Here is a 27,818-nt window from a genome sequence, read left to right as displayed (position 1 = left end):
TTTTTTTCTTTTTTTAAGAACCTGTTGCATGCATATGCAATTACTGCAACAAATAAAATATTTGGTACCAAATTCAGTTTCATGACGCCCTTAATGGATTGCAGTTTCACGCACTGTAAAATCGTTTTCAGGGCCTCGGCTACATTCGAAATGTTGATAGGATTTGCATCGGAAGCAGACGGATTCCTCCCGCATATGATAAACAAAAGATGCGTCTCTGAATAAAGAATTGGAGATGGGAGATTCAGTGACGTTCCAGACACTAATCAGAATCACAAAGATACAGTAACAAATAGAAAGATGTAAAGAGACGACAGGGAGAGATTTTGTTGTGGTAAGAAAGCGAAATAAGATTACAGGAAATGGATTCTCTGGGGACTTTCGTCAAACGACCGGACCATTCTTTAATTCTGATTGGACAGACTCTACCACGCAGATGAAGATCTTCGCCATGTTGTCTGGGAGAGAGAAATGCAGTAATAGCTTGTTGAAACTGCCCGTAATGTTCAGATAAACTGCTGCAGATTACTTTATCCGATTCCAACAGCGAAACTTTCTGTTGTTTTCAACCATCCTGGGTTTTCTGAGTTGCCTCTTTAGTGTGATTAGTATGATTAGAAGGTAATCAAAGTCGTTCATCGATGCGACTGGATATTCTTAATTGCCTCCTCAAACTGAGTCTAGAAATCTCAGTTAGTCTTCAACCGGTAAGCAAGCTGTCATTTATAATTATAATTACAAGATATAAATTTGACATTTCATGTATGATCTTGTGGAGCCAGATTTGGTTGACATGAAAAAATTGTATAAAATCACAACTTATCGGCAAATTAATGTCAGATCTTGACTTTTGCTGTATTTATTTGTTTTCTCTCTTTGTTATTATGTTTATAAAGCAATAAATATTCGTTTCTGCTGTAGACTTCAATCAAGTGGTTTGTTCATAACTAATTAAGATTATGTCAATCCATTGACATTAATATATGTTTACTCCATCTGGATTTGATGAATAATCCCCCAAATCCTGACTTTATAAACTAAAAACTTAATGACTGATAAATGTAAAGGTCATAGTGGTATTATTTTCAGTAAAGAGGAGACCTACTGAACAGAACCCTGGCAGAAATCTTGAAAATGAAACCTCCAACAACTTCTGGCAACCAAGTTATTTCTCGAGTCCGAGTCGTTGACGGCTGCTGAATCGATTTATTTTATGTTTTCACCCAGTTCAAATCCGTTTCACAGGTCTCTGTTACTGCCTCCTGGTACCTGTTTCGTCTGTTTTTTTAATTACAGTACAGTATAGATATTAGATTCTTCTGTTCTTAGGTTTATTACCCTTGGCCCACCTTTTCAGATCTCTATTTTCTCGAGACAAAGCTAAGAGCATTCTGGGTCATCTTCATATTCATTTCTAATCACTGCCAGCATTTACTGTCGCCTTTAAATACACCACGAACCTTCAAATTGGAAGCTTTAGTATTTGGCTCGTTTCCGTTGTTGTTCTCGTTTTTTCTTCACCTGAAACTGCCCGTCTCTCTGCAACTCCTAGAGATAGCAATCCTTCTAATCTGAGCCAGGTTATTCTCAAGATATTTCTCAAACTCTTCTCTTTCAGACGAAGGATTAGTTGTTTGTAAAGATGACTGAGAATGGAGTATGGTGATGCGAAGTTCCTTATTGAATCTCAAAACCCGTTTCAGGTAAGCTTCTATTGCTTCATCATCGAAGGGGAACGTTCAACTTGCTTTACTTCTTATGTTATGGTATTGGTACTTCTAATGAATCTCAAAAACCTCCAAGATATCATCAAGCACTCTTTCTGGTTTGAGATTCGCCCTTCCTCTTGATCTATTTCTTGCTCTGTGAAGGAACCATTACTGGGTCTCAGATGGCCACCAAAATGAAAAGCATCATCAAGGGGATTAAATTCATATCTCAAATATTTGGTATGTTTTTATTTTTTGAGACGGAAATCTGTTTAGCCGCGTTAATACAAAAATGTTTCGTTTGAGAGAGATCGATTTTTGAAATATGGGTCATTTGCAGTTTACAAGGAGCATGAACTGGAGATTGGCTACCCGACGGATGTGAAACATGTGTCTCATGTAGGGTGGGACGGCTCCTCTGTAAATGCACCAAGTTGGGTAAGAAAAGCCATGTTTCAGTTCCCGAAATCTTTTTTTCTCGTTTCGTTTCTTCCATTCAAGATTCTTCGCAAATTTGGGTGATCAGTTTAGCTTTTCCTTCTTGGGTTAAACGTATCTTGTTTGTTCTTGGAGACTTGGACAAGGTTCTGATTTTCTGTCGTGTTTTTCTCCTCGTTTAGATGAATGACTTCAAGACCTCATCGAATTTCTCATCAACTTCGCTGAACAGCTTTAGCCAATCGAAGGACACAAACCCAGTTGCAGTAGCTTCATGGTCTTCCCAAGGTCTGTTTCTTTTCTTTCTCAAAATGAGTCCCTTCACCGTGAATGATAGCAGATTAGAAAACTAGGTGTATGATACAGCAGAGCTTAAGGTAGGTAAAATGGCGGTACCCGAGAGGGTGAAGAATCGACACGTAAACGCTGATGGTTAGGTAGGCAGTGACTACAGCGCATCTTTCCCTTGATCGACCGCCTTCTGAAATCCGAAAGAATTGTTCAATGTCAAGTTCTAAACCAGGATCTTGACGATTTAATAATCATTGCAATAATTGAATTAGAGGATTTCTAATTGAGATTCAATTCATTGGGATCTCTTTAACCCTTCAAGAAATAATGGATCCAAATGGTGGGTCCCTTCAATCTTTTTCCAACCATTCGGGGATCTTTAATTGCTGGGTTCAATTGAGATCGAACATTGAACAACTTTAAAATCCGAATCATGTAACAGCTTCTTCGTGCATTTGGCAGATTTTCAGCAGTCCGGAGGAGTAGAGCCACTTTCTAGGATGTTCGCAGATTGTCCGCCGGAACTACCAAGGGTTCCGAAGAAAACGAAGCGGAAGAAGACGAAGGCCACATCTCCCTCTTCGTCCTCCAGATCTTCGCGCAGATCGTCCAAATCGAAAGGGTCTTTTGCATTAGATGAAGCAGAAGGGATGTCGAACCTGCTTGACGTCAGACCATGAAGTAGAAACTACGCTAATATTGCTAAAAGAAAACATGGTAACAAAACAGAACGAAAGATGAAACCCGTCGCTGTAAATTAAATTAATGTTGAGATGTGAAACTGTTCTTGGTGCAAATAGAGGCGATTCAAATTGGCTTCGTATACTACTCACATCAGTACATGTCTCGTGGAGGGAAACCGAATTGTATACGATGAAAACTGCAGATCCATCTTGATCTTTGAATCTACTAACGAAACATCATCGTCCTCTCAAGCAATTAATCGTTCAATTATTGAGCTTTATACCATAACAAAGATAAACAGAATGAGCAATGGCAGAACTCAAGCATGACAATTGACAACCCTTTTTTTCTCCATCAGGGGAGGGTCTGCCCTCCTTTGAACAACTTGTGGGAAGAGGGGTGATCTGACCTCTCTCCTTTCTAAAGGGCAAGACAGAGGAGAACACTATTTCTCTTTTGTTAATCAGAAATTTTGCAGGATAGAGATCTGGCATTTAAAAAAAAAAAAAACCAGACTAACTATATAAATTGGTTCTTAATGAAAGTTAATCTCACTCTTATAATAATGACTATTTTGATATTTACTCTTAATTAAGTGTATTTATATTGACTATGAGAATTGCTCTTTCTATTTAAGTTTAAGAATTATACCGAGACCATGTCTTTATCTATTTTTCTTGTTTATTCTCATTGCCAGATTGGAACTCCCTTCACCACTTCTCTTTCCTGGTAGTCTCTAAGTTTCATTTTTCAATCAAATGGGTTCGAGATTTGTACATGAATGGCAACTTGTCAATGATCCTGTCTTCATGAAAATAAGGAGGTTTCACCTGGGACATGGTCTTCTCTGAGATGTCATAGCAGACAAGTCCTCGGCTTGTTTGGAAACGGGAAGATTTGAAGATGATAATTGAAAGCACATACACGGGAAACGGACTGTTCTTGATGGGCAGATTTCATGGTTTTAGCAAGCTTCAAATTTAATTTTATCACGGAGAAACTATAGATTTTCCGCGACAAACCTTCAGGATCAGTAACATTATCAAGAACCCAGATGCAGAGTCCTTCGCTTTGGCAAACTTGAGACGATCTTCTGATTCCCAGAGAAGTTCAGGCAACCACGCTTACATTTATTTTTGCTTATTTCCGACAAGATTTTTACTAAAAGTAGGAAATTTTTTTTGTTTTATTATCTAAAAAAAATAGGAGGGCAAGTTCTGAAATTAGGAGAGACAAGTCTGGAAAGTAGAGGGATGCGGAGACATTTTTTCTCTAATAATAGTTAAATCATTCCAAGAAATTAGGGGGAGCCGTGCCCCTGCTGCCCCTTCCTCCTCCCCTCCTGTCCGAATCTAGCCATAAAGACGACTCTACTGAATCATTGGAAAAAAAGATCTGGCTTCTGTTGTCATGACTTGCTAACAATAGTGTCTTTGAAAAAAAAGGAAAAATAAAAACTCTCCGAGTATTTAGAGTTGTTCAAAAACCAAAGCACAAAAATTGTACGAATTGACGTCCACAGAGACTAACAATCAGACGTTTCTCCGGCAAATCTGTCGCTAACTCAGAGGAGGAGATTTCCATTGACTTAGTCTTGGCCAGCCGCTTACACTCCGCCTCCAAACCTCTTCTTCTACCCTCCATTTCTCTCCCTCACTGTCATGGAGAGAATTACGCAAATACGATGCATTTACTTTGGCTACTCTCTCCAAGTCCCCCGTTTTTAACACCTCTAAATATCATCCCGACCCCGCTCTCTCCATTTCCATTCCTTGCTTGAGTCAGGGCTTTGGAAGAATTATCATAAACACCCAAGCAAGGAACAAGAGAGAGAGACACACACACACAGGGAGAGAGCAACGGTTGAAACCAAAAAAGAAAATGGCATGGAGGGGGCTTTGCCTTGCGTTCCTCCTCGTCCTTTTTAACGCAGCTGTTTACGCCCAGGATGAAGATTTTTTGTCAGCCCCGCCACCTTCACTCAATAACTGCAACGGCATCTTCATCATGTATTCTTTTGAATCACGGGAGAAAGAGTTTCCCCATGTAAAGAATGCTACCGCTCAGGCTTGGGCATTCAAATCAACTCTTCAAATTGTCAATGCCGGGGACAAGGACCTCCTCGGATGGGAGGTCTTTGTCGGGTTCCAGCACCACGAGGTGCTGGTGTCAGCTGACGGAGCCGTGCTCACCAGCGGAGATGACCTACCAGCCAAGGTCGGGAACGGGACGTCTCTGTCGGGTTACCCTAACACGGATTTGAAGAACTCCGTCGACACGGCCGGTGATTTTAATCAAATTCAGGCTGTTATTCCTATGTCCGGAACGCAATTCGGACTCAAGCCACCGGGGGTCCCCATGCCTAAAACGATCCGTCTCGTTAATGATGCTTTCAAGTGTCCTGCTCCTGTTAAGCATAGTAAGCATTTCTTCTTCCTCCTAGTTTTCATTCTTGGGCGGGTAGCTTAATTAGGTAGTTCTGTTATGGTTTTGCATGACATGAAGTTACAGGAGCTAATTAACGTGTTGCAGGACATTTAGTTGCATATAAACGATTTATTTGTTTCATAATATCTTTATATAACATTGTAAATTGGTTTATTAATCAAATAAAGCTGCTCTGCTATGCCTGCAGCATATTTATTTGAGATATAGAGATCACCCAATTCTGAAATTCCGTCAAAAATACATGGTTGGCTTTCAGATAATTTCTCTCACCTTTATCTTCTGAAACTTTGCTCTTCTTCTTCAACAGAAACAGATATGCACGTTTGCTGTACCAAAAATCCGAAATTCAAGCCTAAAAAAGAAAAACCAATAAAGTTCTCACCTCGCCAAAATGGTGATCTTGTCCTCACTTACGATGTGACCAGTGCATTTGAAGGCAAGTATATCGCACTGGTCACCATGGAGAACAACCACCCTCTGGGACGTTTGGATAACTGGAACTTGACCTGGGAATGGAAGAGAGGAGAGTTCATATACTCTATGAAAGGAGCTTACACGCACAAAAAGGATGCCTCCGACTGCATCTTCGGTCCTCAAGGAGAATACTACCAAAGCTTCGACTTCACCCCTATCCAGAATTGTGAAAGGAGGCCCTTCATCTCTGATCTTCCACATGACAGGGCCAAAGACGATATGATCGGAAACATACCCAACTGCTGCAGAAACGGTAGTCTCTTGCCATCCACCATGGATGCCAGCAAGTCCAAGGCTGCCTTCGAACTACAGGTGTTCAAGCTCCCGCCGGACATGAACCGAACGGCTCTTTCTCCTCCTGCAAATTGGAAGATCAAGGGCGTGGTCAATCCGGACTACAAATGCGCACCTCCAATTCGAGTGACCCCAACAGAGTTTCCCGATCCAACGGGGCTTGATTCCACGAGTACCTCAGTAGCGAGTTGGCAGGTCGTTTGCAACATAACCAGGCCTAAGAAGAAGCATTCTCGGTGTTGTGTCTCCTTCTCCGCGTACTACAACGATTCGGTGATCCCATGCAACACCTGTGCCTGTGGGTGCCCCGAGGAGTCCACCTGCAACCAAGACGCACCAGCCATGCTTCTTCCTCCGGAAGCTCTCCTTGTTCCCTTCGACAATAGGACCGCCAAAGCCAAAGCTTGGGCCAAGATCAAGCACCACGATATCCCGCGCCGTCTACCCTGCGGTGACAATTGTGGCGTCAGCTTAAACTGGCACATCCTTTCAGACTACCGTAAAGGCTGGACAGCAAGGGTCACCATCTTCAACTGGGGAGACTACGTTTTCCAGGACTGGTTTACGGCGATACAAATGCCCAAAGCTTATCGCGGCTACGAGAATGTCTATTCGTTCAATGGCACCAGGATGCCGGCACTCGACAACACTATCTTCTTCCAAGGCTTGATGGGTTTGAACTACCTGATTGCAGAGAGAAATGGGACGGACCCCACGGTGGACCCTCCGGTACCCGGTAAGCAACAGTCAGTGATTTCTTTCTCAAAGAAGATGACCCCTGGAATCAATCTAGCCAAGGGGGACGGATTCCCTTCAAGAGTGTTCTTCAATGGCGAAGAGTGTGAATTGCCATTTCATATTCCTCAAAGTGACGCGTACCCATCGTTTCAAGTCAATCTTTTCTTCACAATATTAGCAACATTTGGCATAACTTTATGGCACTTTTATTAGTTCATTTATTGGGTATGTTGTTACAGTTTTTCCTCCCTCCATATGCTCATTGCTACAAATTAGAAAATTGTCTTGGAATCTGTGTATTTCACTCTCTATATATGGGGTTATATGTAGCAGAGCTCATGGGTAGAGACGAGCCAAGCGAGAAGAGGAGATTCGTAATACACATGTATGGTGAGGGAGAGGGGCAGGAAGAAGGAGCATGATGACCAGTTCGGGAAGAAAGAATTTGAGATGGGAAAAGATTACTTATAAGAGGTTGACAAATGATATGTAAACCTGCTGGGTTCTTTGTTTTTGTCTTATACTAAAAAGAAACAATTTGGTTACGGTAGGAATCGGTTAGGGTGCTCTCATTTCGATATGAACTTTGTAACGTATGTTAAAGTGTCAGATTAGAAGAAAAAGTTTTCACCAATCTGTTTCTTCTGGCTTTCTTCTTGTGTCTTGTATCTATATATCTATGATTTTTATAAGATATCTACCCTTTCCATTCCCTGCTGTGTTAATCAGCCATTGTCCCAATACTCAATAGAACAAGTTGTGCAAACTATGTGGTGATAGAGATAACAGATAACAATTATCCGTAATTTCAAAGATAACACTTATCATATAATCTTATCGATAACACTTATCCTCCAATCTTATCCATTTGTAACCTATAAATACCTATGATTCATGAATATAAAGCATAGTGAAATATTGTATTCTCTCCATGGTATCAGAGCAGGCACGGGATGTTGGTAACATCATTATCTTCTCCCTCTGACTGATCCAATTCATTCTTCTACGGCACCACCATCTCTTTTGCGCCAAACAACTTTCACGAGCATCAAGTAGTGCTTGCCTCTCTCCTCTCTACTGTCGCTAGAGCCGCGCATCCATCGTCAATCCTCTCTATCGTCTCAGACAAACTGTATTAACCCTCGTCTCCCTCCTCTTTGTCATCACCAGAGTTTTGCCACCAGGGGTCGTCCTTCTTCTTCACTGATTTCATCAAAATTTGGGAACTGGGTATCGACCTTTTGAACCCAGTGCGAGTGTCACCAGAGTACCACAAGTCGGCTTCATCGAATTCGAAGTGGGAGGCATCGGAAACCGTTGAATTTTGCTTGTCATCGGTGAAGAAACGAAAAGTTGTCTTGGACAGGAGACCATTTGCCTCTTCTCTTTGCTCTCTGTCGTTACCAGAACCGTGCCACCGAGGGCCGTCCTTCCTCGCCATTGTCATTGCCACCGTCGATACCTGGTACCTTTCTCCACTCTTCACCTTCCCTTTTCATGTTGTCAACTTTCGGTTTTAATCTGAATTTTTTTATTAAAGAGAAGGCCAGGAAGAAAAATTCTCATAGATGTGTGACTCTTGCTCATGAGAAAAAGAAAGGAGCACTCTATCCTCAACTCTACTTCGATGGTCTTCCAACTCGTCAACATGAACTTATTCTTTTCTTGTCATCCAAGTTTGTGTTCATGGCTAATGGTCAACCTCGGCCCTGGACCTATTTCGGACATTGCCAGTGGTGTCGTGCATAAAGACACACTGTTCCATAGTGTCTTGTCTTTCATCAAATGTATCCATAATTGTCACCACCGCCAGCTTCTCGCCCAACTCAATTACAATCACACTCTTTGGCACAATGGAAACTACAATCATATCTTGCAACCACTACATCTTCTACTGATTCTACTTGGCTCCTAGATAGTGGTGCATCCCACCATGTTACATCCGATTTGAGTAATCTCTATGTTCATACTCATTATGATGACACTGATAACATTGTGATTGGTGATGGCACGGGTCTTCCTATTACTCGTACCAATTCTAAATCTCTCTCTACACCCTCCTGCACATTTTCCTTAAATAATATTCTTTGTGTTTCTACCATGCAAAAGAATCTTATTTCTATCTCTCAGTTTTGTCAATTTAATCATATTTCCATTTATTTTTTACGTATTTCTTTTCTTGTGAAGGATCCTCGCAAGCGGGTTTTGTAAGGTCGAACTAAAAATTGTGTGTATGAGTGGTCATCTTCCTCAGCCTAGTCTTTGCCGTTAGTAGACTTTTATAAAGTCAAGACCACTTCATCTGCATGACATCATCGCTTAGGTCATTTGTCCTCTCCAATTCTAAGGCACATTGTTTCTACTTGTTAATTAGATTTATCATATCCTCTAAATTGTACTTTCAATTACAATTGTTGTCAATACAATAAAAGTCACAAATTACCATTCTCTCATTCATCTATTGTCTATTCTTCCCCTTTAGACATTATTTTCTCGAGACCTCTCCTATTTACTCTATTAATGATTTCAAATATTATATTAGTTTTTTGATCACTTTATTAAGTATATTTGGTTTTACCCTCTCAACAAAAATCACATATGTTTGGTTTAAATCTCTTATTGCAAACATCTTCGATAAACATATTAAAACACTCTATTCTAATAATGGGGAAGGGGTGTATAAGGCAATGTCCTCCTTTCTGGCTACCGATGGCATTTCTCTTCTCACGTCCCCTCCACAAACACCTAAACACAATAGGTATTCCAAAGGACGACATTGTCATATTGTCGAAACAGGTTTGTCTCTTCTTTCTCATACCTCTATACCTCTATCTTACTGATCATATGATATCTCCATTGTTGTCTATCTCATCAACTGTCTACCTACTCCCACATTTAATTTTTTTTCACCATATACTAAAACTTTTTGGCACTCCTTCTAACTACTCTAAACTCTGAAGCTTTGGTTGTCTCTATTAAATTGTGGAGCCTAATTAACGCCTTACGCAAAGTCGGTCCACGATATATTGATTGTTGTTTCATTAAGGTAGTTTGGAAATTTCACACTTGTATTATCGTTGCTCTAGTTTTCTTTTTATATTTGGGGGTACTATTGTTAGGGTCATCATCCAAAAAGATCGTCTATTGTGGCTAAGAGAGGTTAGAGAAAAACACTTGAGTGTGTGCGAGTTCTCTTCTAAACTACTTCATCATCATAGTGGATTATTGCAGTAGCGGAAGACAGAACATAGTCTCACCTTGAGGCGAACCTGTATAAATCTTGTGTATTTCGTGCTTGATTATTCTTCTTTTGCAATTATTATTGTTCTTGTTAGCATTGAATTAGGGCATCTAATTCCTAATAGTCTCTGTTATCCATGGCTTTGACCATACTCCTCTTACAAAGTCACTCCACCATCCTCTCCTTATGTCTTTCTTGGGTACTCTATCACTCAAAAGTGTTTATTTATGTCTTGAACCCACTAACTCTCGTCTTTATGTGTCACGTCATGTTAAATTCGTTGAGTCTATCTTCTTATTCACTACACTTCAATCTCACCTCGATCATCCTTCGTCTAACACACTCTCTCACTGGTGTTCCTTTGTGTCCTCACTTCTTGCTATTGGCACATCAACCATTGCTTTGATCCTTGTGCCCTTTGCAAGGTCCATTCAAGTCATCGCAACTACCCTCACCAACACCAAACCCCACTCAACCGCCTCCATCACCGACCAATCCATACCCATCATCCCTACCTACTTCCTCTTCTTGAATATCAAGATTAGACTCTCCTCTTGGAGTTTCATCTTGCTGGTGCATGATAGAGATAACGAATAACAATTATCCATAATTTCAAAGATAACATTTATCATGTAATCCTACTAATAACACTTATATAATCGTACTGATAACACTTATCCTGCAATCCAATCCATTTATAAACTATAAATACCTTGAGTCATGAATGTAAAGCATGGCAAAATATTGTATTCTCTACATTTGGCTTCTTGAGGTAGCAGCACTTGGGGGTTCCGACAACTTAGAAAGCCTCCAATGAGCTGAAGGGGCCGAGTGTATGTCTCTAGGCATAGTAGCCAGTAGGGGTGGCATCGAGCCGAGCCGAGCCCGAACCTGCCTATGTTCGAGTCGAGCTTGATTTAAATATTTCGAGCCGAGCTTCGAGCCGAGCCTCGTCTCGAGCCTAAAATTGTTATCGAACTCGAGCCCAACGAGTTCGAGCCGAGCTTCGAGCCGAGCTCGAGCCTCAACATACATTTCAAACTTTTCAAAAAATATATATCGAATAAAATGTATATAAAATTATGCATACATTTTATATAAAATTGGGCATGACCTCTACATAAAATTGGGCATAACTTATATATATAATATGTGTATAAGATTGGACATAACCTCTACTTAAAATTGAGCATAATCTATATATATAATACTTGTATAAAATTCGGCATGACCTTTACTTAAAATTGGGCATAATCAATATACATAATACCTGCATAAACACTCCATAAACACTCCATAAAATTGTTTATACATTCCATAAACACTTCATGAAATTGTTTATACACTCCATAAAATAATCTAAACACTCCATACACTGCATAACATTATAAATAAACTCTATACAATAATCAAACACAACAAAATTAAATAAAATATCACTATCAATTTACAATCACCCAAATAAAAACTATAAATTCTTTAAATAAAATCATATTACTATTACATACTTACTAGAAAATTACAAGAAATATTTTAAATTTTTCTTAGGAAAATTAAATGGACCTCTTATTGCCTTTTCTAAGGAAATAAATAAAAATTAATAATTAATCTAATATATTATTATACTTATCGATAAAATTTTAATCACATAAAATGTCAAACACAAAATTACTATGAAAATTGCCTCATGCTCAAAGTATTATATCATCAACTGTCAAATACTTATTCAAAATTTTTCTATATGGTTTTCTAAACCATCTTGGCAAGAAAATCTTACTTGAAAAATTATAGGATTTTTTAAAAAGAATTTATAATTAGAAAAATATTTTGAAAAAATACGAGGCACTAATGGTCCCTATATTTCTATTAAAAATGTTTTTTCAACATTTATTGAAAAAACTAGTATCTGGAAACGTATTTCTACTAAAATATCTTTTCAATTTATTTAAGAGCCATGAGGAAGGGACAAAGAGTTTTTTTTTTCCTTGTTTATGATCTTGCACGTAGGGGTGGCTTTGAATAAATTATATATAAAATTATGCATACATTTTTAAAAAATATAATGATAGGGGAGGTTCAGGATTGAATTTCAATAATGGATTAAAATGCATCAATATTAATATTTTTTACTCCAATTGTTGTCTAGCTTGTTTTGTAATTTTTGAATTTGGCCATAATTTATTATGGCCTCCTTAGTGCCCCTAGATAAAAATTTATATTCTAGGAAAAACTAAAAATATTTTTCCTATGATACATATTCCCAAAAAAACCTTTAAATAAAATCTTATTACTATTAGTGACTTATTAGAAAATTATAGGAAATATTTTAAAATTTTCTTAGGAAAGTTAAATGGACCTTTTATTGTCTCTTCTAGGGAAATAAATAAAAATTAATAATCAATCTAATATATTATTATACTTATCGATAAATTTTTAATTAAATAAAATATCAAACACAAAATTGCAATGAAAATTATTTCATGCTAAAAGTATTATAGCATCAACTGTTAAATACTTATTCAAAAATTTTCTATACAATTTTCTACCCCATTTTGGTACAAAAAATCTTACTTTGAAAATTATATGATTTTTAATAAAAAATTTCAATTAGAAAAGTGTTTAAAAAAACATGAGACACTAATAGTTTATAGAAAATTATTTCTATAAAATTTATTTTTAATTTTTTCCAGAGGAAAAAGTTTTTTTTATATTTTATGATCTCTCACATGCGAAATAGCACGTGCGAGATCATCTTCTCGCGAGGAAGGGGGAGATTATTTCTCCCCTGTTCTGGTTTTCCGCCGAGACGACCCCGAGGGAAGGGGCTTACGGCGCCGGGGAGGATTTATAGTCGGAGATGACGGCCACGACGGAGTCGGCGGCGACGGAATCGGCGGTGACGGAAGCGGAGGCGACGGAAACAGAGGCGACGGCGAGGAGAGGAAGAAATCGAACGGACGGACACAGAGGCGGCCGGCGAGCAGCTGCGACGGCGGTATAGACGCCGGAGAACAGCTACGACGGCGGTAGAGGCGGCGACAACAACCGATGGGAGGGGTTGGCGGTGACGAGGGAGGAGGAAAATTTTTTCCCCCCCCCCTCGCTCTCGCTCCCGCTCCCGCTCCCCCGCTCCCTCGCGATCCCGTACCGATTCATGTCGATTCGACTCATTTCGAGCCGGCTCGCAAGCCAACGAACCGAACCTAGCTTCGGTCGAGCTCGGCTCGTTAAGGTAAACGAGCCGATTTAGGTGTTCGAGCTCGGCTCGAACTCGAAAAGTGACGAATCAAACCGAGCCGATACCGAGCCGAATCGAGCCGGCTCGCGAACCAACTCGGCTCGAAGCCACCGCTAGTAGCCAGTGGGGCGAGTTATTCTGGAAGTGCGTGAGAGGCACACGATGGCACTGTTAAAGGTTAAGCATCATTGGCCTAGGATATGGAATGTGATATCGAAGATTATATATGTAAACCTATGTTTGATCTGCCAGTAAGACAAGTTGGAGAGGGCCAAGCTATGGAGCTTACTCAAAGCTATTCTCTCTGCCAGAGAAACACCGGGAATCGTCCTGAATGCATTGAAGGGAAGAGAGAACGTTTCAATTCGTAATATGAGTAAAAACAGTATAGACAAGGGGCTATCTCCTGCCTTATTGCTACAAGTAATTATAACAACAAAAGCTTTACAAATCAAACAATGGATAAAAACAGTATGGCAAACTGAAGCCACTGAAAGTTTATTGAATAAGAAAGAAGCTGCCTCACTGAACGTTTAAGCAACCGTTCTGTATTCATGCTTTATAAACCACAACAAATGTCAATAACAATATATTACAAATTTGTGAATATACACCGTGAGAAGAATATAAATAGAGGAATCCCTCGGGGATAAAAGAAGCTCATGTAGACTTTCTTTTCTACAACAAGAATACCCTTGCGTTGCTCACTTGATTGGCTGGAAATTTTTGAACACCACTAAATGCAGTCTTTCTGCCATACTCAGTGCTATACTTTCTTGGCCTGCACAAGAAACAGTCTCGATTGTGAGAATGAGCGCCTAGAACTGAATCAGGGGGGCAATTGCAAATATGAATCAATGATTGCGTCAAAATGAATCAGGAAGCTCATTATGCCTTTGAAGAGGTCAAGGGTTTCTCTCAATTCTCTCTCAAACAAAGCTCATCTGTGTCTCTTAAGTCTCATCTCCTCTTTATCAGTTACAGTAGGGTTGTGTTTCTGGGATAGTCAAATTGCTACTACTTTTTCAGGTACCTATTTCTTTTTGGTTATTATTTAACAGGGTGATCAGTAAATGAGGCCGAAGGTCACTGGAATATGACATTTTTCTTTTAAGGGAAAACAATGATGCAAAGTTCTGAAGTCCTCTTTGCCAAAATTATAAAAAGATTTCAGTTTTGCATAAGATATTCTCTAGGCGAGATTTTGGGGTCTTATTTGGTGGTTCTCCAGAGGTATTCAACTAAATTTTGGGCTAACTTGATCTGGGTTTGAGAGAAGTACCAATTATTTGGTGTTCAAGTGCAGCTCTATTTCACAAAATAAGTTTCTGTATCAGAGTGTGCTGATCTTGGCCAACTGCAAGTTGATTTTTTCAAGGTGCAAATGCGTGTAACTATATCCAGCTATATCAAGCAAACCAAGTACAGAAATGTTCCTCTTGAGTGGTTGACTTTTTTGGTCCACTAAAATCAATCTATTGTTATCCTAAGAGCCCATGCAAGTAGAGCTTGTGTGGAAACCAACTGTTCTTTTTCATTTTGAGTAGTGATCTAATAAGCAGATCTCTCAGGTTTTGAAGATTTCTCCACAAATAACAAACTTTCTAACCGCACAGAACTCTGAGCTTGTTTTGCCTGTAACCAATTCCTCCTAGTTCTTACTTGCCTTCAACCGGCATCTTTGATCCCTTATTGCAGTTGACACCTACAGTTTGAGTCTGCTTCTCCAATCATCTTTTTTTTGGCTTGAATCTTACGGAAATGAAAGAGATATATAGAAGACTGGTTTTAGCAGAGATGGAAATATGGGGGCAAGAAATCCAAGAGACGGAAATAATAGATTTCTTGATGGGTGGGAGAGAGAGAGAGAGAGAGTGGGAGAGATAGAGAGAGAGAGAGAGTGAGTGAGAGAGAGAGAGAGAGAGAGAGAGAGAGAGAGAGAGTGGGAGAGATAGAGAGAGAGAGAGAGTGAGTGAGAGAGAGAGAGAGAGAGAGAGAGAGAGTTTGTGTGTGTTTCTCACCTTTTTAAGATACTTTTTGTGAAGTTTCATAGCGCCAGTGCAAGCCTTTTTTGCATCAATACTCCCACTTACGTCATTTAAGATCTGTAGAGGTAGACTATTAGAAAGGCAAGGACTAAGTGACTCAATATGTACATAAAAACACCTATAAGGATCAATCAGATACATGTTTCAACAAGTAAAACAAGAGCCATATACTATGATAGGGCTTCAATGTCAATAACAGGCTGAATCATGAAAACTCCTATGTTAGCAAGAAAATGATTGGTGTCATATTACCACTAGCAACTTATCAAACCCTAGCATTCCACATGTGAGTACTGGTGAATTCATCTACAAGCTTCGGCTGGATGACGTAAACCATTTTTTTTGTTTTTTTAAGCATCTAAATCTAGTCTGGAACGAGAAATAGTGAAAAACATTGGGTTCGTAATTGGCTGTGTCCGCTCCTACCAATAAAGGAATTAACTATCCAAGTTCACGGAAGTGTTCTTCAATAGAAGTTACAATTTTAAGAGTTAGACGAAGAGGTCATACCTTAACAACATCATCTAATCCTCGAGCTTCAGTCAGTAGCTTTGTACTCATTGCCTTTAGTACACTGGCAACAAGAAAAACTGAGATGGGAAGGCTTTCTTCTGGATTGTTTCCATTCTTCATATTTTCCCTCTCATACTTGCCAAATTGACGTGATGATTTCACTTTTCCTTTATATCCTTCATTTTTTTCACTGGCTGCTTCTGCCTCTTCATAAATAGAAAAGAGCTCTGGATCATATTCTAGTGCCCACATCATCTACGTCAGAGAGTCAAACCATGTCATTTCTTGATGTAATGTCAAGAGATCACAAAAAGATAAAACTCGACGAAATAATTATACCTTCAGTTTAAGTCTCAGATTCAGAAATTGCTTACCTCCCATAAGTATAAGGAATCTCCAAATGAGAATTCTCGGCGGAATAAAACCATAAGCATACGAAATGCAAATAGATAATCACCTCCTCCCAAAGTTTCTGTACTCCAACATAAATGCATACATTCAATTAGAAACAAGTAAAATAGAAATATTGATCTATATGTTTTGAATTGCAAGAATATGTCGTGTATACCAAGATGTTGATGCAGTTTGGGATCAAGAATTTGAGTAACTGAAGCTAGACTAGTGAGTTGACTCTCCACCCCAACAGAGCTCTCTGTGCATCTGAAATTTCCTCGCTTTAAATTTTCAAATAACATAAATAAGCAACTTATTTTCAAAAAAGATAATACTCAGCAAGCTACTTGGATTCAAAAAGAAAGAGAAGGAATGTCTCCAAATGACCAATTCTAAAAAACTGACATAAGATGAAAGTGAATTTTTATATGAGAGCAGAAGTGTTCGAAAGGACTGTAGTGGAGATAAGCCAAGGTTGGTCCCACTGAATCAGGTACAAAGAAATTCAATACGTGCCCAATATGACTAATAAGGAGCATGTAACTATTTGTACCAGCCCTCCTATACATATCATATTCGTAGTAAGGCAAACCTAGTTGCTACCCACATCACCCACGTGATGTATTAGGAAATAGACAGAGATAGTCAGCTGATAATTTTAACTCTCTGGAAGAAGAAGAAAGAAGCTAGCTCTTCAGAGAGATAGTAAGCACTTAGAGAGATAATCAAGATGAAGTTGTACATTATTACAGAATCTGAAAATGATCCTTAACATCTCCTAGAAATTTCTAGGCAGGAAAGAAAAAAGTTACTATTAAAATTGCATTCTTGTCTCCAAAGCCTTAAAATATTTAACTTTGAATGTACAAGTTTGCAGATATGAAGACAAAATGATCAACATAAAAAATCATCTAAGCCCAGAATATGATGAAACTTATTTTATCTGGGTTACTATGATTATGAACATGCAAGGATAATGTCAAAAGTCGCTTAAAGAAAAGGTATAGTAGGGCCTCAAAATGAAATTTTCAACCTTGACACAATTTGGAGTTAGAATCATAAAATTCTGAAAATCTTAAGGCAGTGATCTAGCTTCTTGCCTTCTTCACTTAATGGATAACTAAAGCTCTGGAGTGTGAACTCTTGACCACCTGGGAATCAAGAGAGGTTAATTAAGGCTTCTGATATTACAGCAATCACCATTAAGAGAACCTCATGCTAACTGCATTATACTTTGCTAAATGACTCTCTATCTGCTCAATCATTTTCTAGATTCATTTTGAGGTTTAGTTGTCACCATAACATGCAGCTGATCCATAGGAGGCTCTCCAATAGGCCTCGCATCAGGCCCTTGGTGTATTCATCATACAAACAACCTACCATTCTCATGTACTAATGGGTTCAGATTCAGTTCTTGTAATGTTTGACAAAGTTTATGCCAGCTATCTACCTGATACAGCCTTCCTTTACTTGGTTAGTACTTGCATGGTTAGTACTAAGTTTTCTCTTAGCAATTATTTATGTGAAAGTAAAGAAGGATTTGAAGCATAAGAGCTGTGTCCCTAACTCAATGGTAACTACAAAAAGAAAACTAGATAAGGTCCATGTCAATGAAGTTTGAGAAACATATTAACCGGAACACAAGCTTGGCTAGGTATACCAAAATGACGATATGGTGAATCAATAAAGAAAAATATAACCTAGTGATTTCTTAAGATGAAGAAAAAAATTATGAGCAGAAAATACATACCAATCTGCGCATTAATCGTTCAAAACACCAAAAGGCATCTCCTTCATCATCAAGGAGGATAATCATTGGAGAACAAAGGTCACTCATTCCTGTTCAACATTGTTGCATTTAGACGAATTTAGCAAGTACATAAAGAAAAAAAAAAGAAGAAGAAAAAGAATTTTGCAACTCGAAACAGCTGAATAGAAGAATACGGCATAGGCAATTGCCAACAATGACTAATATTTGGAACTACATTCAAAGCCTTCCCATAAGCAGTTACTTTGATTGATACATGAGAAAACAACTGCAAAAAGGAATTAGGGAGAGAATGGAATAGAAGAAAAACTACCAACTATAGTACCTCAAAACTGTAAACTGTCAAGTAAGAGAAAGACCATGACAATGATTTTCTGAAAATAAGACCTACATATGTTGGACCACACACCTTGGCAATAACCAACATCTTTATCGATCCAGGCATACACTGCAAGTATATCCCAAAGCTTTGACAAATTCTCTCGCTTCTCATAGAACACTAATGTCCGATCAGTGCGAACCACATCAAGACCTACCATAAATAATCAATCCATACATAAAAGTCAAAACCAAAACTAAGATCTTTAACCCAAGGCATTGTGAGTAAACCGATGCTACTTGAACTGTATTCTTTTTCAGGACAGAAATAATTATTGAATATACCGTAAGGGAAAAGGAATAGTGAGAATAATATAAGCAACTCAAGAGGAATACCTATTTGATGTAAGACAAGCTTCCACTGGATTATTTTCTTGTCATGAATACGAGGTGCAGGCTCCTTAACCTTTTCTTGATGTTCAGTGGTACTGGGAACATCCGATTGCTCATTCTGCTGCATGGTAGAAGCAAGTCCTTTGTCTGGATTTGCTTCCAGAAGGACCAAAGGGTCCTGAATGGGTTCACCATCTTCAGTGATTATGGGCGCTGTGATAATCCTGCCACTGCCAACAAGAGAGTCCATCTCCTGACACTCTTCTTTCCACTTAGCATATTGCTGTCTGCAATAACATTATAAGAATGAAAAAAACTAATATAAAGTTCTAATTTCACAAGCAAACTAGAAAATTAGTCACAAGAACAAGTTATTTTGATATTAACCACGAGCCCCTCAAAATTTTCTAAGCCCAGTCCATCCAATAAGTAAACTGTGATCTCTTTTCTTCAATACCACTTCACAAGGTTTGAATTAGAAAATAGCCAGGAAGCTAGCATGAACTGTTACCGTTGTGACAGAGCCTTTTCACTCTGCTTGTACAGTTCCCACCTTAGAGCATAAGAAATTTGAAAAAATGAAAATGCTGACCAACAAGACTTAAGAAACTATTACCTTCTGCGCTGTCGCAACTGGTCACGCTCCTCATATGTGCTTTCAGGATCACAACAACCAAGAAGAAACTCCCAAACCTCACCTCTGATTGAAGGATGAATACCCTGATATAGTTGCAGTATATGAGTTTAACAGAAAAGGCAGTAAATCCTTACTTGAATATGGATGAAAACTAACAATTGAAATTTTTCATTGTAATTAATGGTTTTAGAAAAGCTACGAAGATGTAAATCTCATAATGAAGCGGACAGAAATCAAGAAAAAAAAAATTGTTCTATGAGAAAAGAATGGTTTTGGAAAAGAATTTATATGAGATTTCTCATCATAATTAATGGTTTTGGAAAAGCTTACCCCTCGTTGAATTCGACCAAGTGTCTTGGCTATATCCAAGTAACCTTCTGGTGTAAATGCAGATTGCCACCTTCGGGCACTAAGAGTTTTACCAGCCTGTAGAAGCATATTAAAATTATAACATAGCAAAGTAGAAAGCCAAATACAAGAAAACGGCGAAAAAAAAGAAAATAGGAAGGAAAAAAAAAAGATGCCTAGATGAGAGAGAAACTGGTTTGATAGTGATAACCTACAGAACAAGTAACTGAAAGATAAGATATATAAATATTGTTGTACATCTGTGCAGATTAATTTTTTCGTTTCATGTTTAGGGAGTTCATGGACTGTCTGTTTTTATATTTTAAAGTTGTACATAGCACTTAATTTTTTTTTATTTTAATATTTTCTGTACATAGCACTTATGATTGTTGCCAAGTGTTATAACTTGTTCAAATGTTAACTATGTGAAAACTAGATCTTCCAAAAGAACCTATGAAAGGTTAATATGCATAACACTCAAAAAGTTTGCCTCACAGGATTTATTGGACTACAAAGACAACTAAATCCAAAAAAATAGAATAAACAACTAAATCCCTAAACACTAAGAAATTACGAATTTAGAATAAGAATAACTCAAAAAAGTCATACTTTCTCTAATTACTTTATGTGATTGCTACAATCATATCGATGAGTCCTGCAAATTAAAGAAGCCGAACAAAGGAAGAAACAGAAACTCAGAAAGTACAATGAACAGAGAAAGAATAATTACTATTCAGGAAGAAACAAAATTTATATGAAAAGAAAAAATAAAATTTCGCGCCATCATAGAAATTAAAAAAGAACCGTTCAGTGACATTCAACAATGAATTTCGAGATTATAGAAAAGCACGAACTCTATCAATACGACGGACTTCGCTGTTATAGACAAGAAAAGAAACGCATACATACAGACAAATATAAAAGCAGAAAGTATAATAAACATTCAATTACCTGATATCGAACCAGTCGCCCATCAACAATGAACGAAAAATAAAGAAGAGAATATTGCGAAGAAAACACAAAAGTTACGAGCTCCAAGAATAGCAATCAACAAACAAATTCATCACATCAACTGTGTGCAAATGAAACAGTAGTATAAATAATTCAGAACGTGAGTACGATTTCACGACAAAAATCCTATATACACTTCGAAATCATCCTCAGGACCAAAAATCAGTTCATAATCAATAACAACGATACATGTCATGCACGAAATAGAACCGACGAAGAACACAAATCACTCCAGACCTTGATCTTGAATCGAGTCTTGGGCACGTCGCCGCACTCTGGCCGAACCTCGTAGTACGACTCAGTAGACTCTCCCGCCGTATTCCACATTCCCAAACCCGCACTAATGTTCGAAATATCCAGCTCCGCTCTCAAAGAAGAAAAGAAACACAGATAATACAGGCAGGGCTACGGAGCTGGATCCCTTGCGATGGATAAACTTTCGGAATTGTTCAAGTCCGACCGATAGGGATCCAGATCGTGCTCCGGAGTTGGAAGAAACGATTTAGAACACGCGAGAGGTTCCCGTAAAAAATGGCGAGAGGAAGCAGGCAAGAGGCATTACGAATCTCACGACACGAAATGGTCGTTGAACCAGTTTTTTTTCTATTTTATTGAGCTCATCGCGTCAACGTCTCCGACCGAGCTCTCCTCGACGCGGAACAGCGCGAAGACTGGACTTTCCAAAGTCATTCGTCGAGACAATTGGACCCGCTCTTGTCCACCTGAATCCCAGACGGAGCGCTCTCCTCTCACCTGTCAGTTCCGTTTTCCGTTAAACACTTTAACTGTAATAAAACTAGGGATTTTAGAAGAACAGGTTTGCGATTGACTTATTTTCAAAATAGGGTATGCATTTTATGAAATTTAAAGAAAAACGCAAAATTATATTTTGTTAAAAACCATATCGTCCCGGTAAGGGGCTTTGTGCAATTTTTGGAAAGTTATGCACTTGGCATTAAATAGAGGGAGGCCCACCTTATTTGGAATACTCAGAGAGAAAGTGGAAGAGAAATATAGTTTCTCTCGTTTGGATACATATTGAAAATAAAAACAAGAAAAACTAAGAGAAAAAATTTCTTTTCTCTCAATGATCAGGCAGTAAATATGAGAAAAGGTCTTTTCTGTTGTATAGTTGAAAGAGTAAAATAAGAAAAAAAATTACTTTCTCACTTTGGCTGTGTTTGGAACACAAAAAGTGGAGAGAAACGTAAAGGAAGAGAAGAGAAAGAGAGAGGAAATAAAAGAAAAGAAAAAAAGTTTATTTTTTCTTGTTTGGATGGCCATGGAAAATGAGAGAAAAAATGGAAGAGAAATATAGTTTCTCTTGTTTGGATAAACGTGAAAAATGAAGAAGAAAAGAAAATTAATAATATTTTAAAACTTTGATGACTAAAATTTTCTCTCAAGTTTCTATTTCTTTTTTTTCCCATATTCTATAATTTTGTGAGAGAAAATTTATTAAGTGAGTAAGAAAGTGATTTTCTCTCTTATTTTTTTTCTTTCAGCCAAACAATAAAAAAATATCTTTTTTCTCCCATTTTCTTTTCTTTTATGTGAGTTCCAAACAAACCCTTGGAACCCCTAGAAAAGAAAAGAAAAGAAAGAGAAAGAGAAAAGGAAAAGAAAGAGAATAAGAAAAGAAAGAGAAAAGAAAAGAAGAAAAAAAAAAGAATATTTATTTTCTCTTGTTTGGATGCCATGGAAAATAAGAGTGAAAACAAAAGAGAAATGTGGTTTCTCTTGTTTCGATGTAGAAGGAAAAAGGAAAAGAAAATAAATTTAATAATTTTAAAATTTTTGTAATAATTAAAAATGTATACAAGCCTATTTATAATTATTTAAATATTATCGATAAGATTTTATTTATCAATTAAGATCAATGTTATCTATAAAATTTTATTTATAATTTTTATAATATTAATTATTGTTATTCTAAAATAATATTCTTAAATAGTACTTAGAGGCTCTAATTATAAAATACCTCAGTCTAACCTAAAAAAGTAATTACTGAACATAAAAATATTACAAGTTCAAAGCTCGAGTCTACTTGGCATGGGTTAGATTTCTCAAAACCCGAAAATGACCTCGATCCCTAGTCTCGAAACCCAAACCCAAACCCAAAAAACTCGAAACATCAAATCCGGCCCCAATCCAATCACCTCCAAGATCCCAAATCACCCTGATAAAATTTGATTTACTTAAAAGTTCTTTAAAGTGACATACAATCGATTTGATTGACTAACTGATATATTTTGTCAAACCATGTTACTTGCTTTACGTTTCGGATTATTTCAGCCGTTTAACATGAGATTGCATGTACCAGTTTGGTCCACCAACTTTTTTGGACCACACCAATCACCTAACTTGAGGTCATTGAAATCAGGCCCCTTTATCTAGTGGGGGTTAGTCAACAAACTGAAAATTTGATCTTCATCTTCATTTTCATCTCATGCATCTACATGATCTTCAACTTTCGAAATGGGTGTTAGTGTGGACAAGTTCATGTCCACTGGAAAACAATTTCCAGTGTTAGTGCCCCTAAATGAGGAAAACATAGAAAATAAGAGAATTAGTAACTTGTAAACAAAAAAACGAATATAATTATTTAAGTTATTAATTTATTGATAATATATGGTGTTCTTTAACATAAAAAAGTCATGATTAAACAGGAAAAATCTATCGAATACTAACTTTAACACACTATATATTTTTACATATTATTAATTAAAAATATTTTTCCATTAAATATAAAACCATTGATTTTATTAATTATAAAAATGAGTTAATTAAACCAAGTGCTTGAGTTAACAATAATTTAATTACCACTATTAAATCACTAATACAATAGAGTAAATGGGGAAATCGAAATCAAAATCGAAATGGGGAAATCGAAATTGAAATAGGAAAATCGAAGAAAATGAGAAAATGCAAAAGAAAATTGAAATGGGGAAATTGAAATCGAAAAGGGGAAATCAAACGAAATCAAAAGTATTTTGGGAGAAAGGAGAATAGTGAGAGAGAGAAGGGAGAAGAGAGGGAGAAGAGAGAGAAGAAGGGAGGTCGAGAGGGATATAAGAGAGGGAGAAGCGAGAAAGAAAAACGGAGACCGAGTCTAAGAGAAGAGAGGGAGAAGCGAGAAAGAAAAACGGAGACCGAGTCTAAGAGAAGAGAGGGGGTGCGAGAGAGAGGGCGAGTCCGAGAGACGGAGGCCGGAGATGAGAGGGAGCAGAGACGGAGGCCGGAGAGGAGAGTCCGAGAGAAGAGAGGGAGCAAAGACGTCTGGGGTGCGGGAGAGAGGGAAGAAAAAATGAAAATGAGGACGCATGAAAGAGGGGGGTGCGAGAAGAGAGAGAGGACAAAAAAAAAAGGTCACAGGTTCGAACCCCCGTGCATCCTTCATTTGGAAGAATAACAAAAAGGGTCAGAAACCACTTGAATTTTTTTATAATGTGGAGATGATATTCCGTTTCATCCCCAGCATCCAGATGAAATATCATCTGCGCTCCACTAACGACGTAAACTGATTAACGGAATAACGCAGTTGATCTTTAGAAAACACTTATGTTTGGTATAACAAATTCATGGACCATGTAATATCCCATCTCCTCGCAGCCCATCATAGAGGAAAAAATGATTAGTCTCCATCATGTCACCTCTTCTTCTCTCTTTCACTTTTGTTTATTGAGAAAACACTTATGTTCAAATAGACGAACTAATTTGTCCTTCTCCCTTCGATTGTCTATTCATTCTTTTATAATCCATTGGTTCCTTCTCAAGTTCACCCTTTGACCATTCATATACTTTTTGTCAGTTGTCTTTCAGTTGGAAGGAGCCAATCAAAGAGAAAATGGAGAAGGAAAAACCCCTTTGGCTGCACAAGGTGACCACTGCAGAAACTGTCAAGCTCTGAGAAGGTTCCACTCGTCTACTGTGGCAGAAGGGAACATTCACCCTATAAGAAACGTAGAGATGTTGTTGACAAGTTCAGGGTCGAATCCAAGAAACTTTGGCACCTTGCTGGCCCCGCCATCTTCACTTCCATCTGTGAGTACTCCATCCATGTTGTCACCTACCTCTTCACCAGCCATGTCAACACCATCAACCTCGTTGCGAACTCCGTTGAGAACCTCCGTCATTGCCGACTTCTCCTACAGCGTCATGGTGCGGAAGTGAAGCTTAGAAACGATGTGATTTTCTCAACTAAATAATCCGTGCCATTTACTCTGATTTTTGTGTTCTGTGTGTTGATTAGTATCAGCAGTAAAGAGACTTCCACACCTCAACAACACGTCCAGAAGAATCCAGAAGGTGTCAATGGGTAATGTATTCCTAGAAAAGTCTAGAATACTGTATTCTCTGCCATGTATTCCAGAAGGGTCTATAATATACTCTGCAATGTATAAATAACTCATCATGTAAACAGATTCAACAAGGAGAGAAAAACTATCCACAATTGATTTTGGTATTCTATCATTCTTCTTTCCTTCTATCATGGTATCCAGAGCCGTGTAAGGACTCACGTCCGTCTTCACCAATGGCTGAATCCTCAAACCTCCCCACATTCTCCCTCCCATCTCCCTCCCATTTCCTCACTGTCAAACTCAATCACGAAAACTATCTGCTGTGGAAGGCTCAACTCCTGCCTTACCTCCACAGTCAGAATGCTTTCGGTTACATCGACGGTTCCATCGTTGCCCCCAAACCTCTCGCCGACACCCCCACCGATCACCTTTCCCCCTATTCCATCTGGAAACAACACGATCAAGCCCTCATGTCCATCCTCATTTCTTCCCTCACTGAGCCTCTCATCGCCCATGTCGTCGAAGCCTCGACCTCTAGAGAAATCTGGCTCATCCTCGAAAGCCTTTTAGCCACCAAATCCCAAGCTCGCGTGATGCAGCTGCAATACCAACTCACGACCCTGAAAAAAGGGTCGGATTCCATCACCGACTATTATCAAAAAGCTAAAATCCTTCGCGATACGCTCGCAGCGGCAGGCAAGGTCCTCTCCTCCTCGGATTTCATCGCCTACCTGCTCGCTGGTCTCGGAACCGATTTCGATTCGGTCGTGACCTCCCTCACCACCTGTATAGCTCCTCTTTCACCCTCCCAGATCTACAGCCACCTCCTCAACCATGAATCCCGACTCCTCCATCACCAAACCCTCCTCCCGGCCTCCCCCAAATTTTTGGCAAACGCCACTGCCTCTCTCCCGTCGAACCCCAGCACCAGAGGCAGGGGTTTCGACAGGCAAGGGTATCGTGGCAGAGGGGGCACCCGCAGTCATGGGCGTGGTCGCTTCGGCGGTCGAGCCCCTTCTTTCCCTTTTTCCCCAAATCCCCCTCCTTGTCAAATTTGTCACCGTCCCGGCCATATGGCCCTTCAATGATACCACCGGTTTGATCATTCCTACCAGGCGGCCCCACCTCCTTCCTTAGCCGCCCATCTCATTTCTGCCCCTTTTTCTCACGCTCCTCCCTCCCCTGCTCCTAGTCCTCCTGGTGACCCTAACTGGTATCCTGACTCGGCCGCGACTCATCACTTTACTCATAATTTTTCCAACTTATCCATCAATCCTACTAAGTATAAAGGCGATGATCAAGTTCGTGTTGGTGACGGTAATTCTCTCCCTATTCATCATGTTGGTTGTTCTGTTCTTCCTTCAACTTCTGGCAATCTTCTCCTTCCTCAGCTTTATCATGTTCCGTCTATTTCTAAGAATTTAATTTCTGTTAGAAAATTTTGTGAAGATAATTTTGTATTTTTTGAATTTCATTCATCTTGTTTCTTTGTGAAGGATTGCCGTACCAAGAAAACACTTCTGCGCGGTCCTACTAGTCAAGGCCTGTATGTCTTCCCTCCCGCCACCTCTTCCTATCAAGCTCATACTGGGTCCAGAGTCTCTCCATTCCAGTGGCACACTCGTTTGGGTCATCCCTCCATGCAATTAGTCCACTGCATCATCTCCAAGCTCTCTCTACCAGTCAAGCGCTCTCCACAACCTGGGTTATGCTCTTCCTGCTGTCAAGCTAAACTTCATCAACTACCATATTCATCCTCTCCGTCTTGGACCACTGCCCCTCTCCAACTTTTGTTTGCTGATGTATGGGGTCCTGCCCCCACTGTGTCCAGGGGTGGTTTTCGATACTACCTCTCTTTTGTTGATGATTACAGTCGGTTTACGTGGATTTTTCCATTATAGTGTAAATCCGATGTTGTTAATGTATTTTTATCCTTCAAGTCTCAAGTCAAAAATTCATTTCATACCAAAATACGTGCCCTCCAATCTGATTGGGGTGGCAAATTTCGTTCCCTTCATACTGTGCTACAGTCTCTTGGAATTTCTCATCGCTTGGCTTGTCCTTATGCCCACTCTCAAAATGGTTCTGTTGAGAGGAAGCATCGACACATTGTCGAAACTGGTCTTGCTCTTCTTGCCCATTCCTTCGCCCCTCAGAAATATTGGTCTGATGCCTTCCTTACTGCTGCCTACCTAATTAATCGCTTACCCACTTTGGTATTAGACCACAAATCTCCGTTTGAAAAATTGTGGAACCGTCAGCCCGATTACAATTTCTTGAAAACTTTTGGCTGTTTCTGTTGGCCTAATCTTCGTCCTTATAATCGGCATAAAATGGATTATCGATCTCTTCCTTGTGTCTTTCTTGGTTACAGCCCTAATCATCATGGCTACTTATGCTATCATATCCATACCTCTCGTATGTATGTCTCCCGTGATGTTCTGTTTGATGAAACTGTTTTTCCCTTTCAATCCTCCCCATCCCTCCCCTCTTCTCCATTAACTACTCCTCTGCCCTCCTCGTCTCTCCCTCT

At 38.9% G+C, this 27,818-nt stretch overlaps 3 protein-coding genes across 4 annotated transcripts; 2 read left to right on the top strand and 1 right to left on the bottom strand.

Annotated features, from left to right (window-relative positions):
• The first annotated feature begins 1,511 nt into the window (after positions 1–1,511).
• On the top strand, positions 1,512–3,302 carry LOC137942795 (CRIB domain-containing protein RIC10-like). Its single transcript, XM_068788533.1, has 5 exons — positions 1,512–1,703; positions 1,872–1,949; positions 2,050–2,147; positions 2,330–2,435; positions 2,901–3,302. Exons 2-5 carry the CDS (start codon positions 1,892–1,894, stop codon positions 3,116–3,118), a joined length of 480 nt encoding a protein of 159 aa, XP_068644634.1. The 5' UTR covers positions 1,512–1,703; positions 1,872–1,891; the 3' UTR covers positions 3,119–3,302.
• A 1,701-nt stretch (positions 3,303–5,003) lies between these two features.
• Positions 5,004–7,289, top strand: LOC137943164 (COBRA-like protein 10). The gene is made up of 2 exons (XM_068788859.1): positions 5,004–5,541; positions 5,878–7,289. The coding sequence occupies exons 1-2, from the start codon at positions 5,004–5,006 to the stop codon at positions 7,287–7,289; spliced, it is 1,950 nt and encodes a 649-aa protein (XP_068644960.1).
• A 6,768-nt stretch (positions 7,290–14,057) lies between these two features.
• Positions 14,058–21,634, bottom strand: LOC137942577 (rab GTPase-activating protein 22-like). Of its 2 annotated transcripts, XM_068788279.1 has the most exons (11): positions 21,222–21,634; positions 19,956–20,051; positions 19,605–19,708; positions 18,992–19,275; positions 18,687–18,809; positions 18,260–18,348; positions 16,685–16,790; positions 16,491–16,588; positions 16,114–16,371; positions 15,577–15,660; positions 14,058–14,336 (listed from the first exon to the last, which is right to left on the bottom strand). In XM_068788279.1, the coding sequence occupies exons 1-11, from the start codon at positions 21,309–21,311 to the stop codon at positions 14,322–14,324; spliced, it is 1,347 nt and encodes a 448-aa protein (XP_068644380.1). In that variant the 5' UTR covers positions 21,312–21,634; the 3' UTR covers positions 14,058–14,321. The 2 variants fall into 2 exon arrangements, with proteins under 2 accessions (XP_068644380.1, XP_068644378.1); XM_068788277.1 differs by having other exon boundaries at positions 16,491–16,790.
• Between the last annotated feature and the right edge of the window lie 6,184 nt (positions 21,635–27,818).

The sequence above is a fragment of the Aristolochia californica genome, unplaced genomic scaffold (assembly GCF_029961685.1).
Source record: "Aristolochia californica isolate CCGP_79_NKW_82.1479 unplaced genomic scaffold, dmAriCali1.0.hap1 SCAF_10, whole genome shotgun sequence".
Lineage (NCBI taxonomy): Eukaryota > Viridiplantae > Streptophyta > Magnoliopsida > Piperales > Aristolochiaceae > Aristolochia > Aristolochia californica.
Note: the sequence above shows the minus strand (reverse complement) of the source record. Positions and strands in the feature narration are given on the sequence as shown.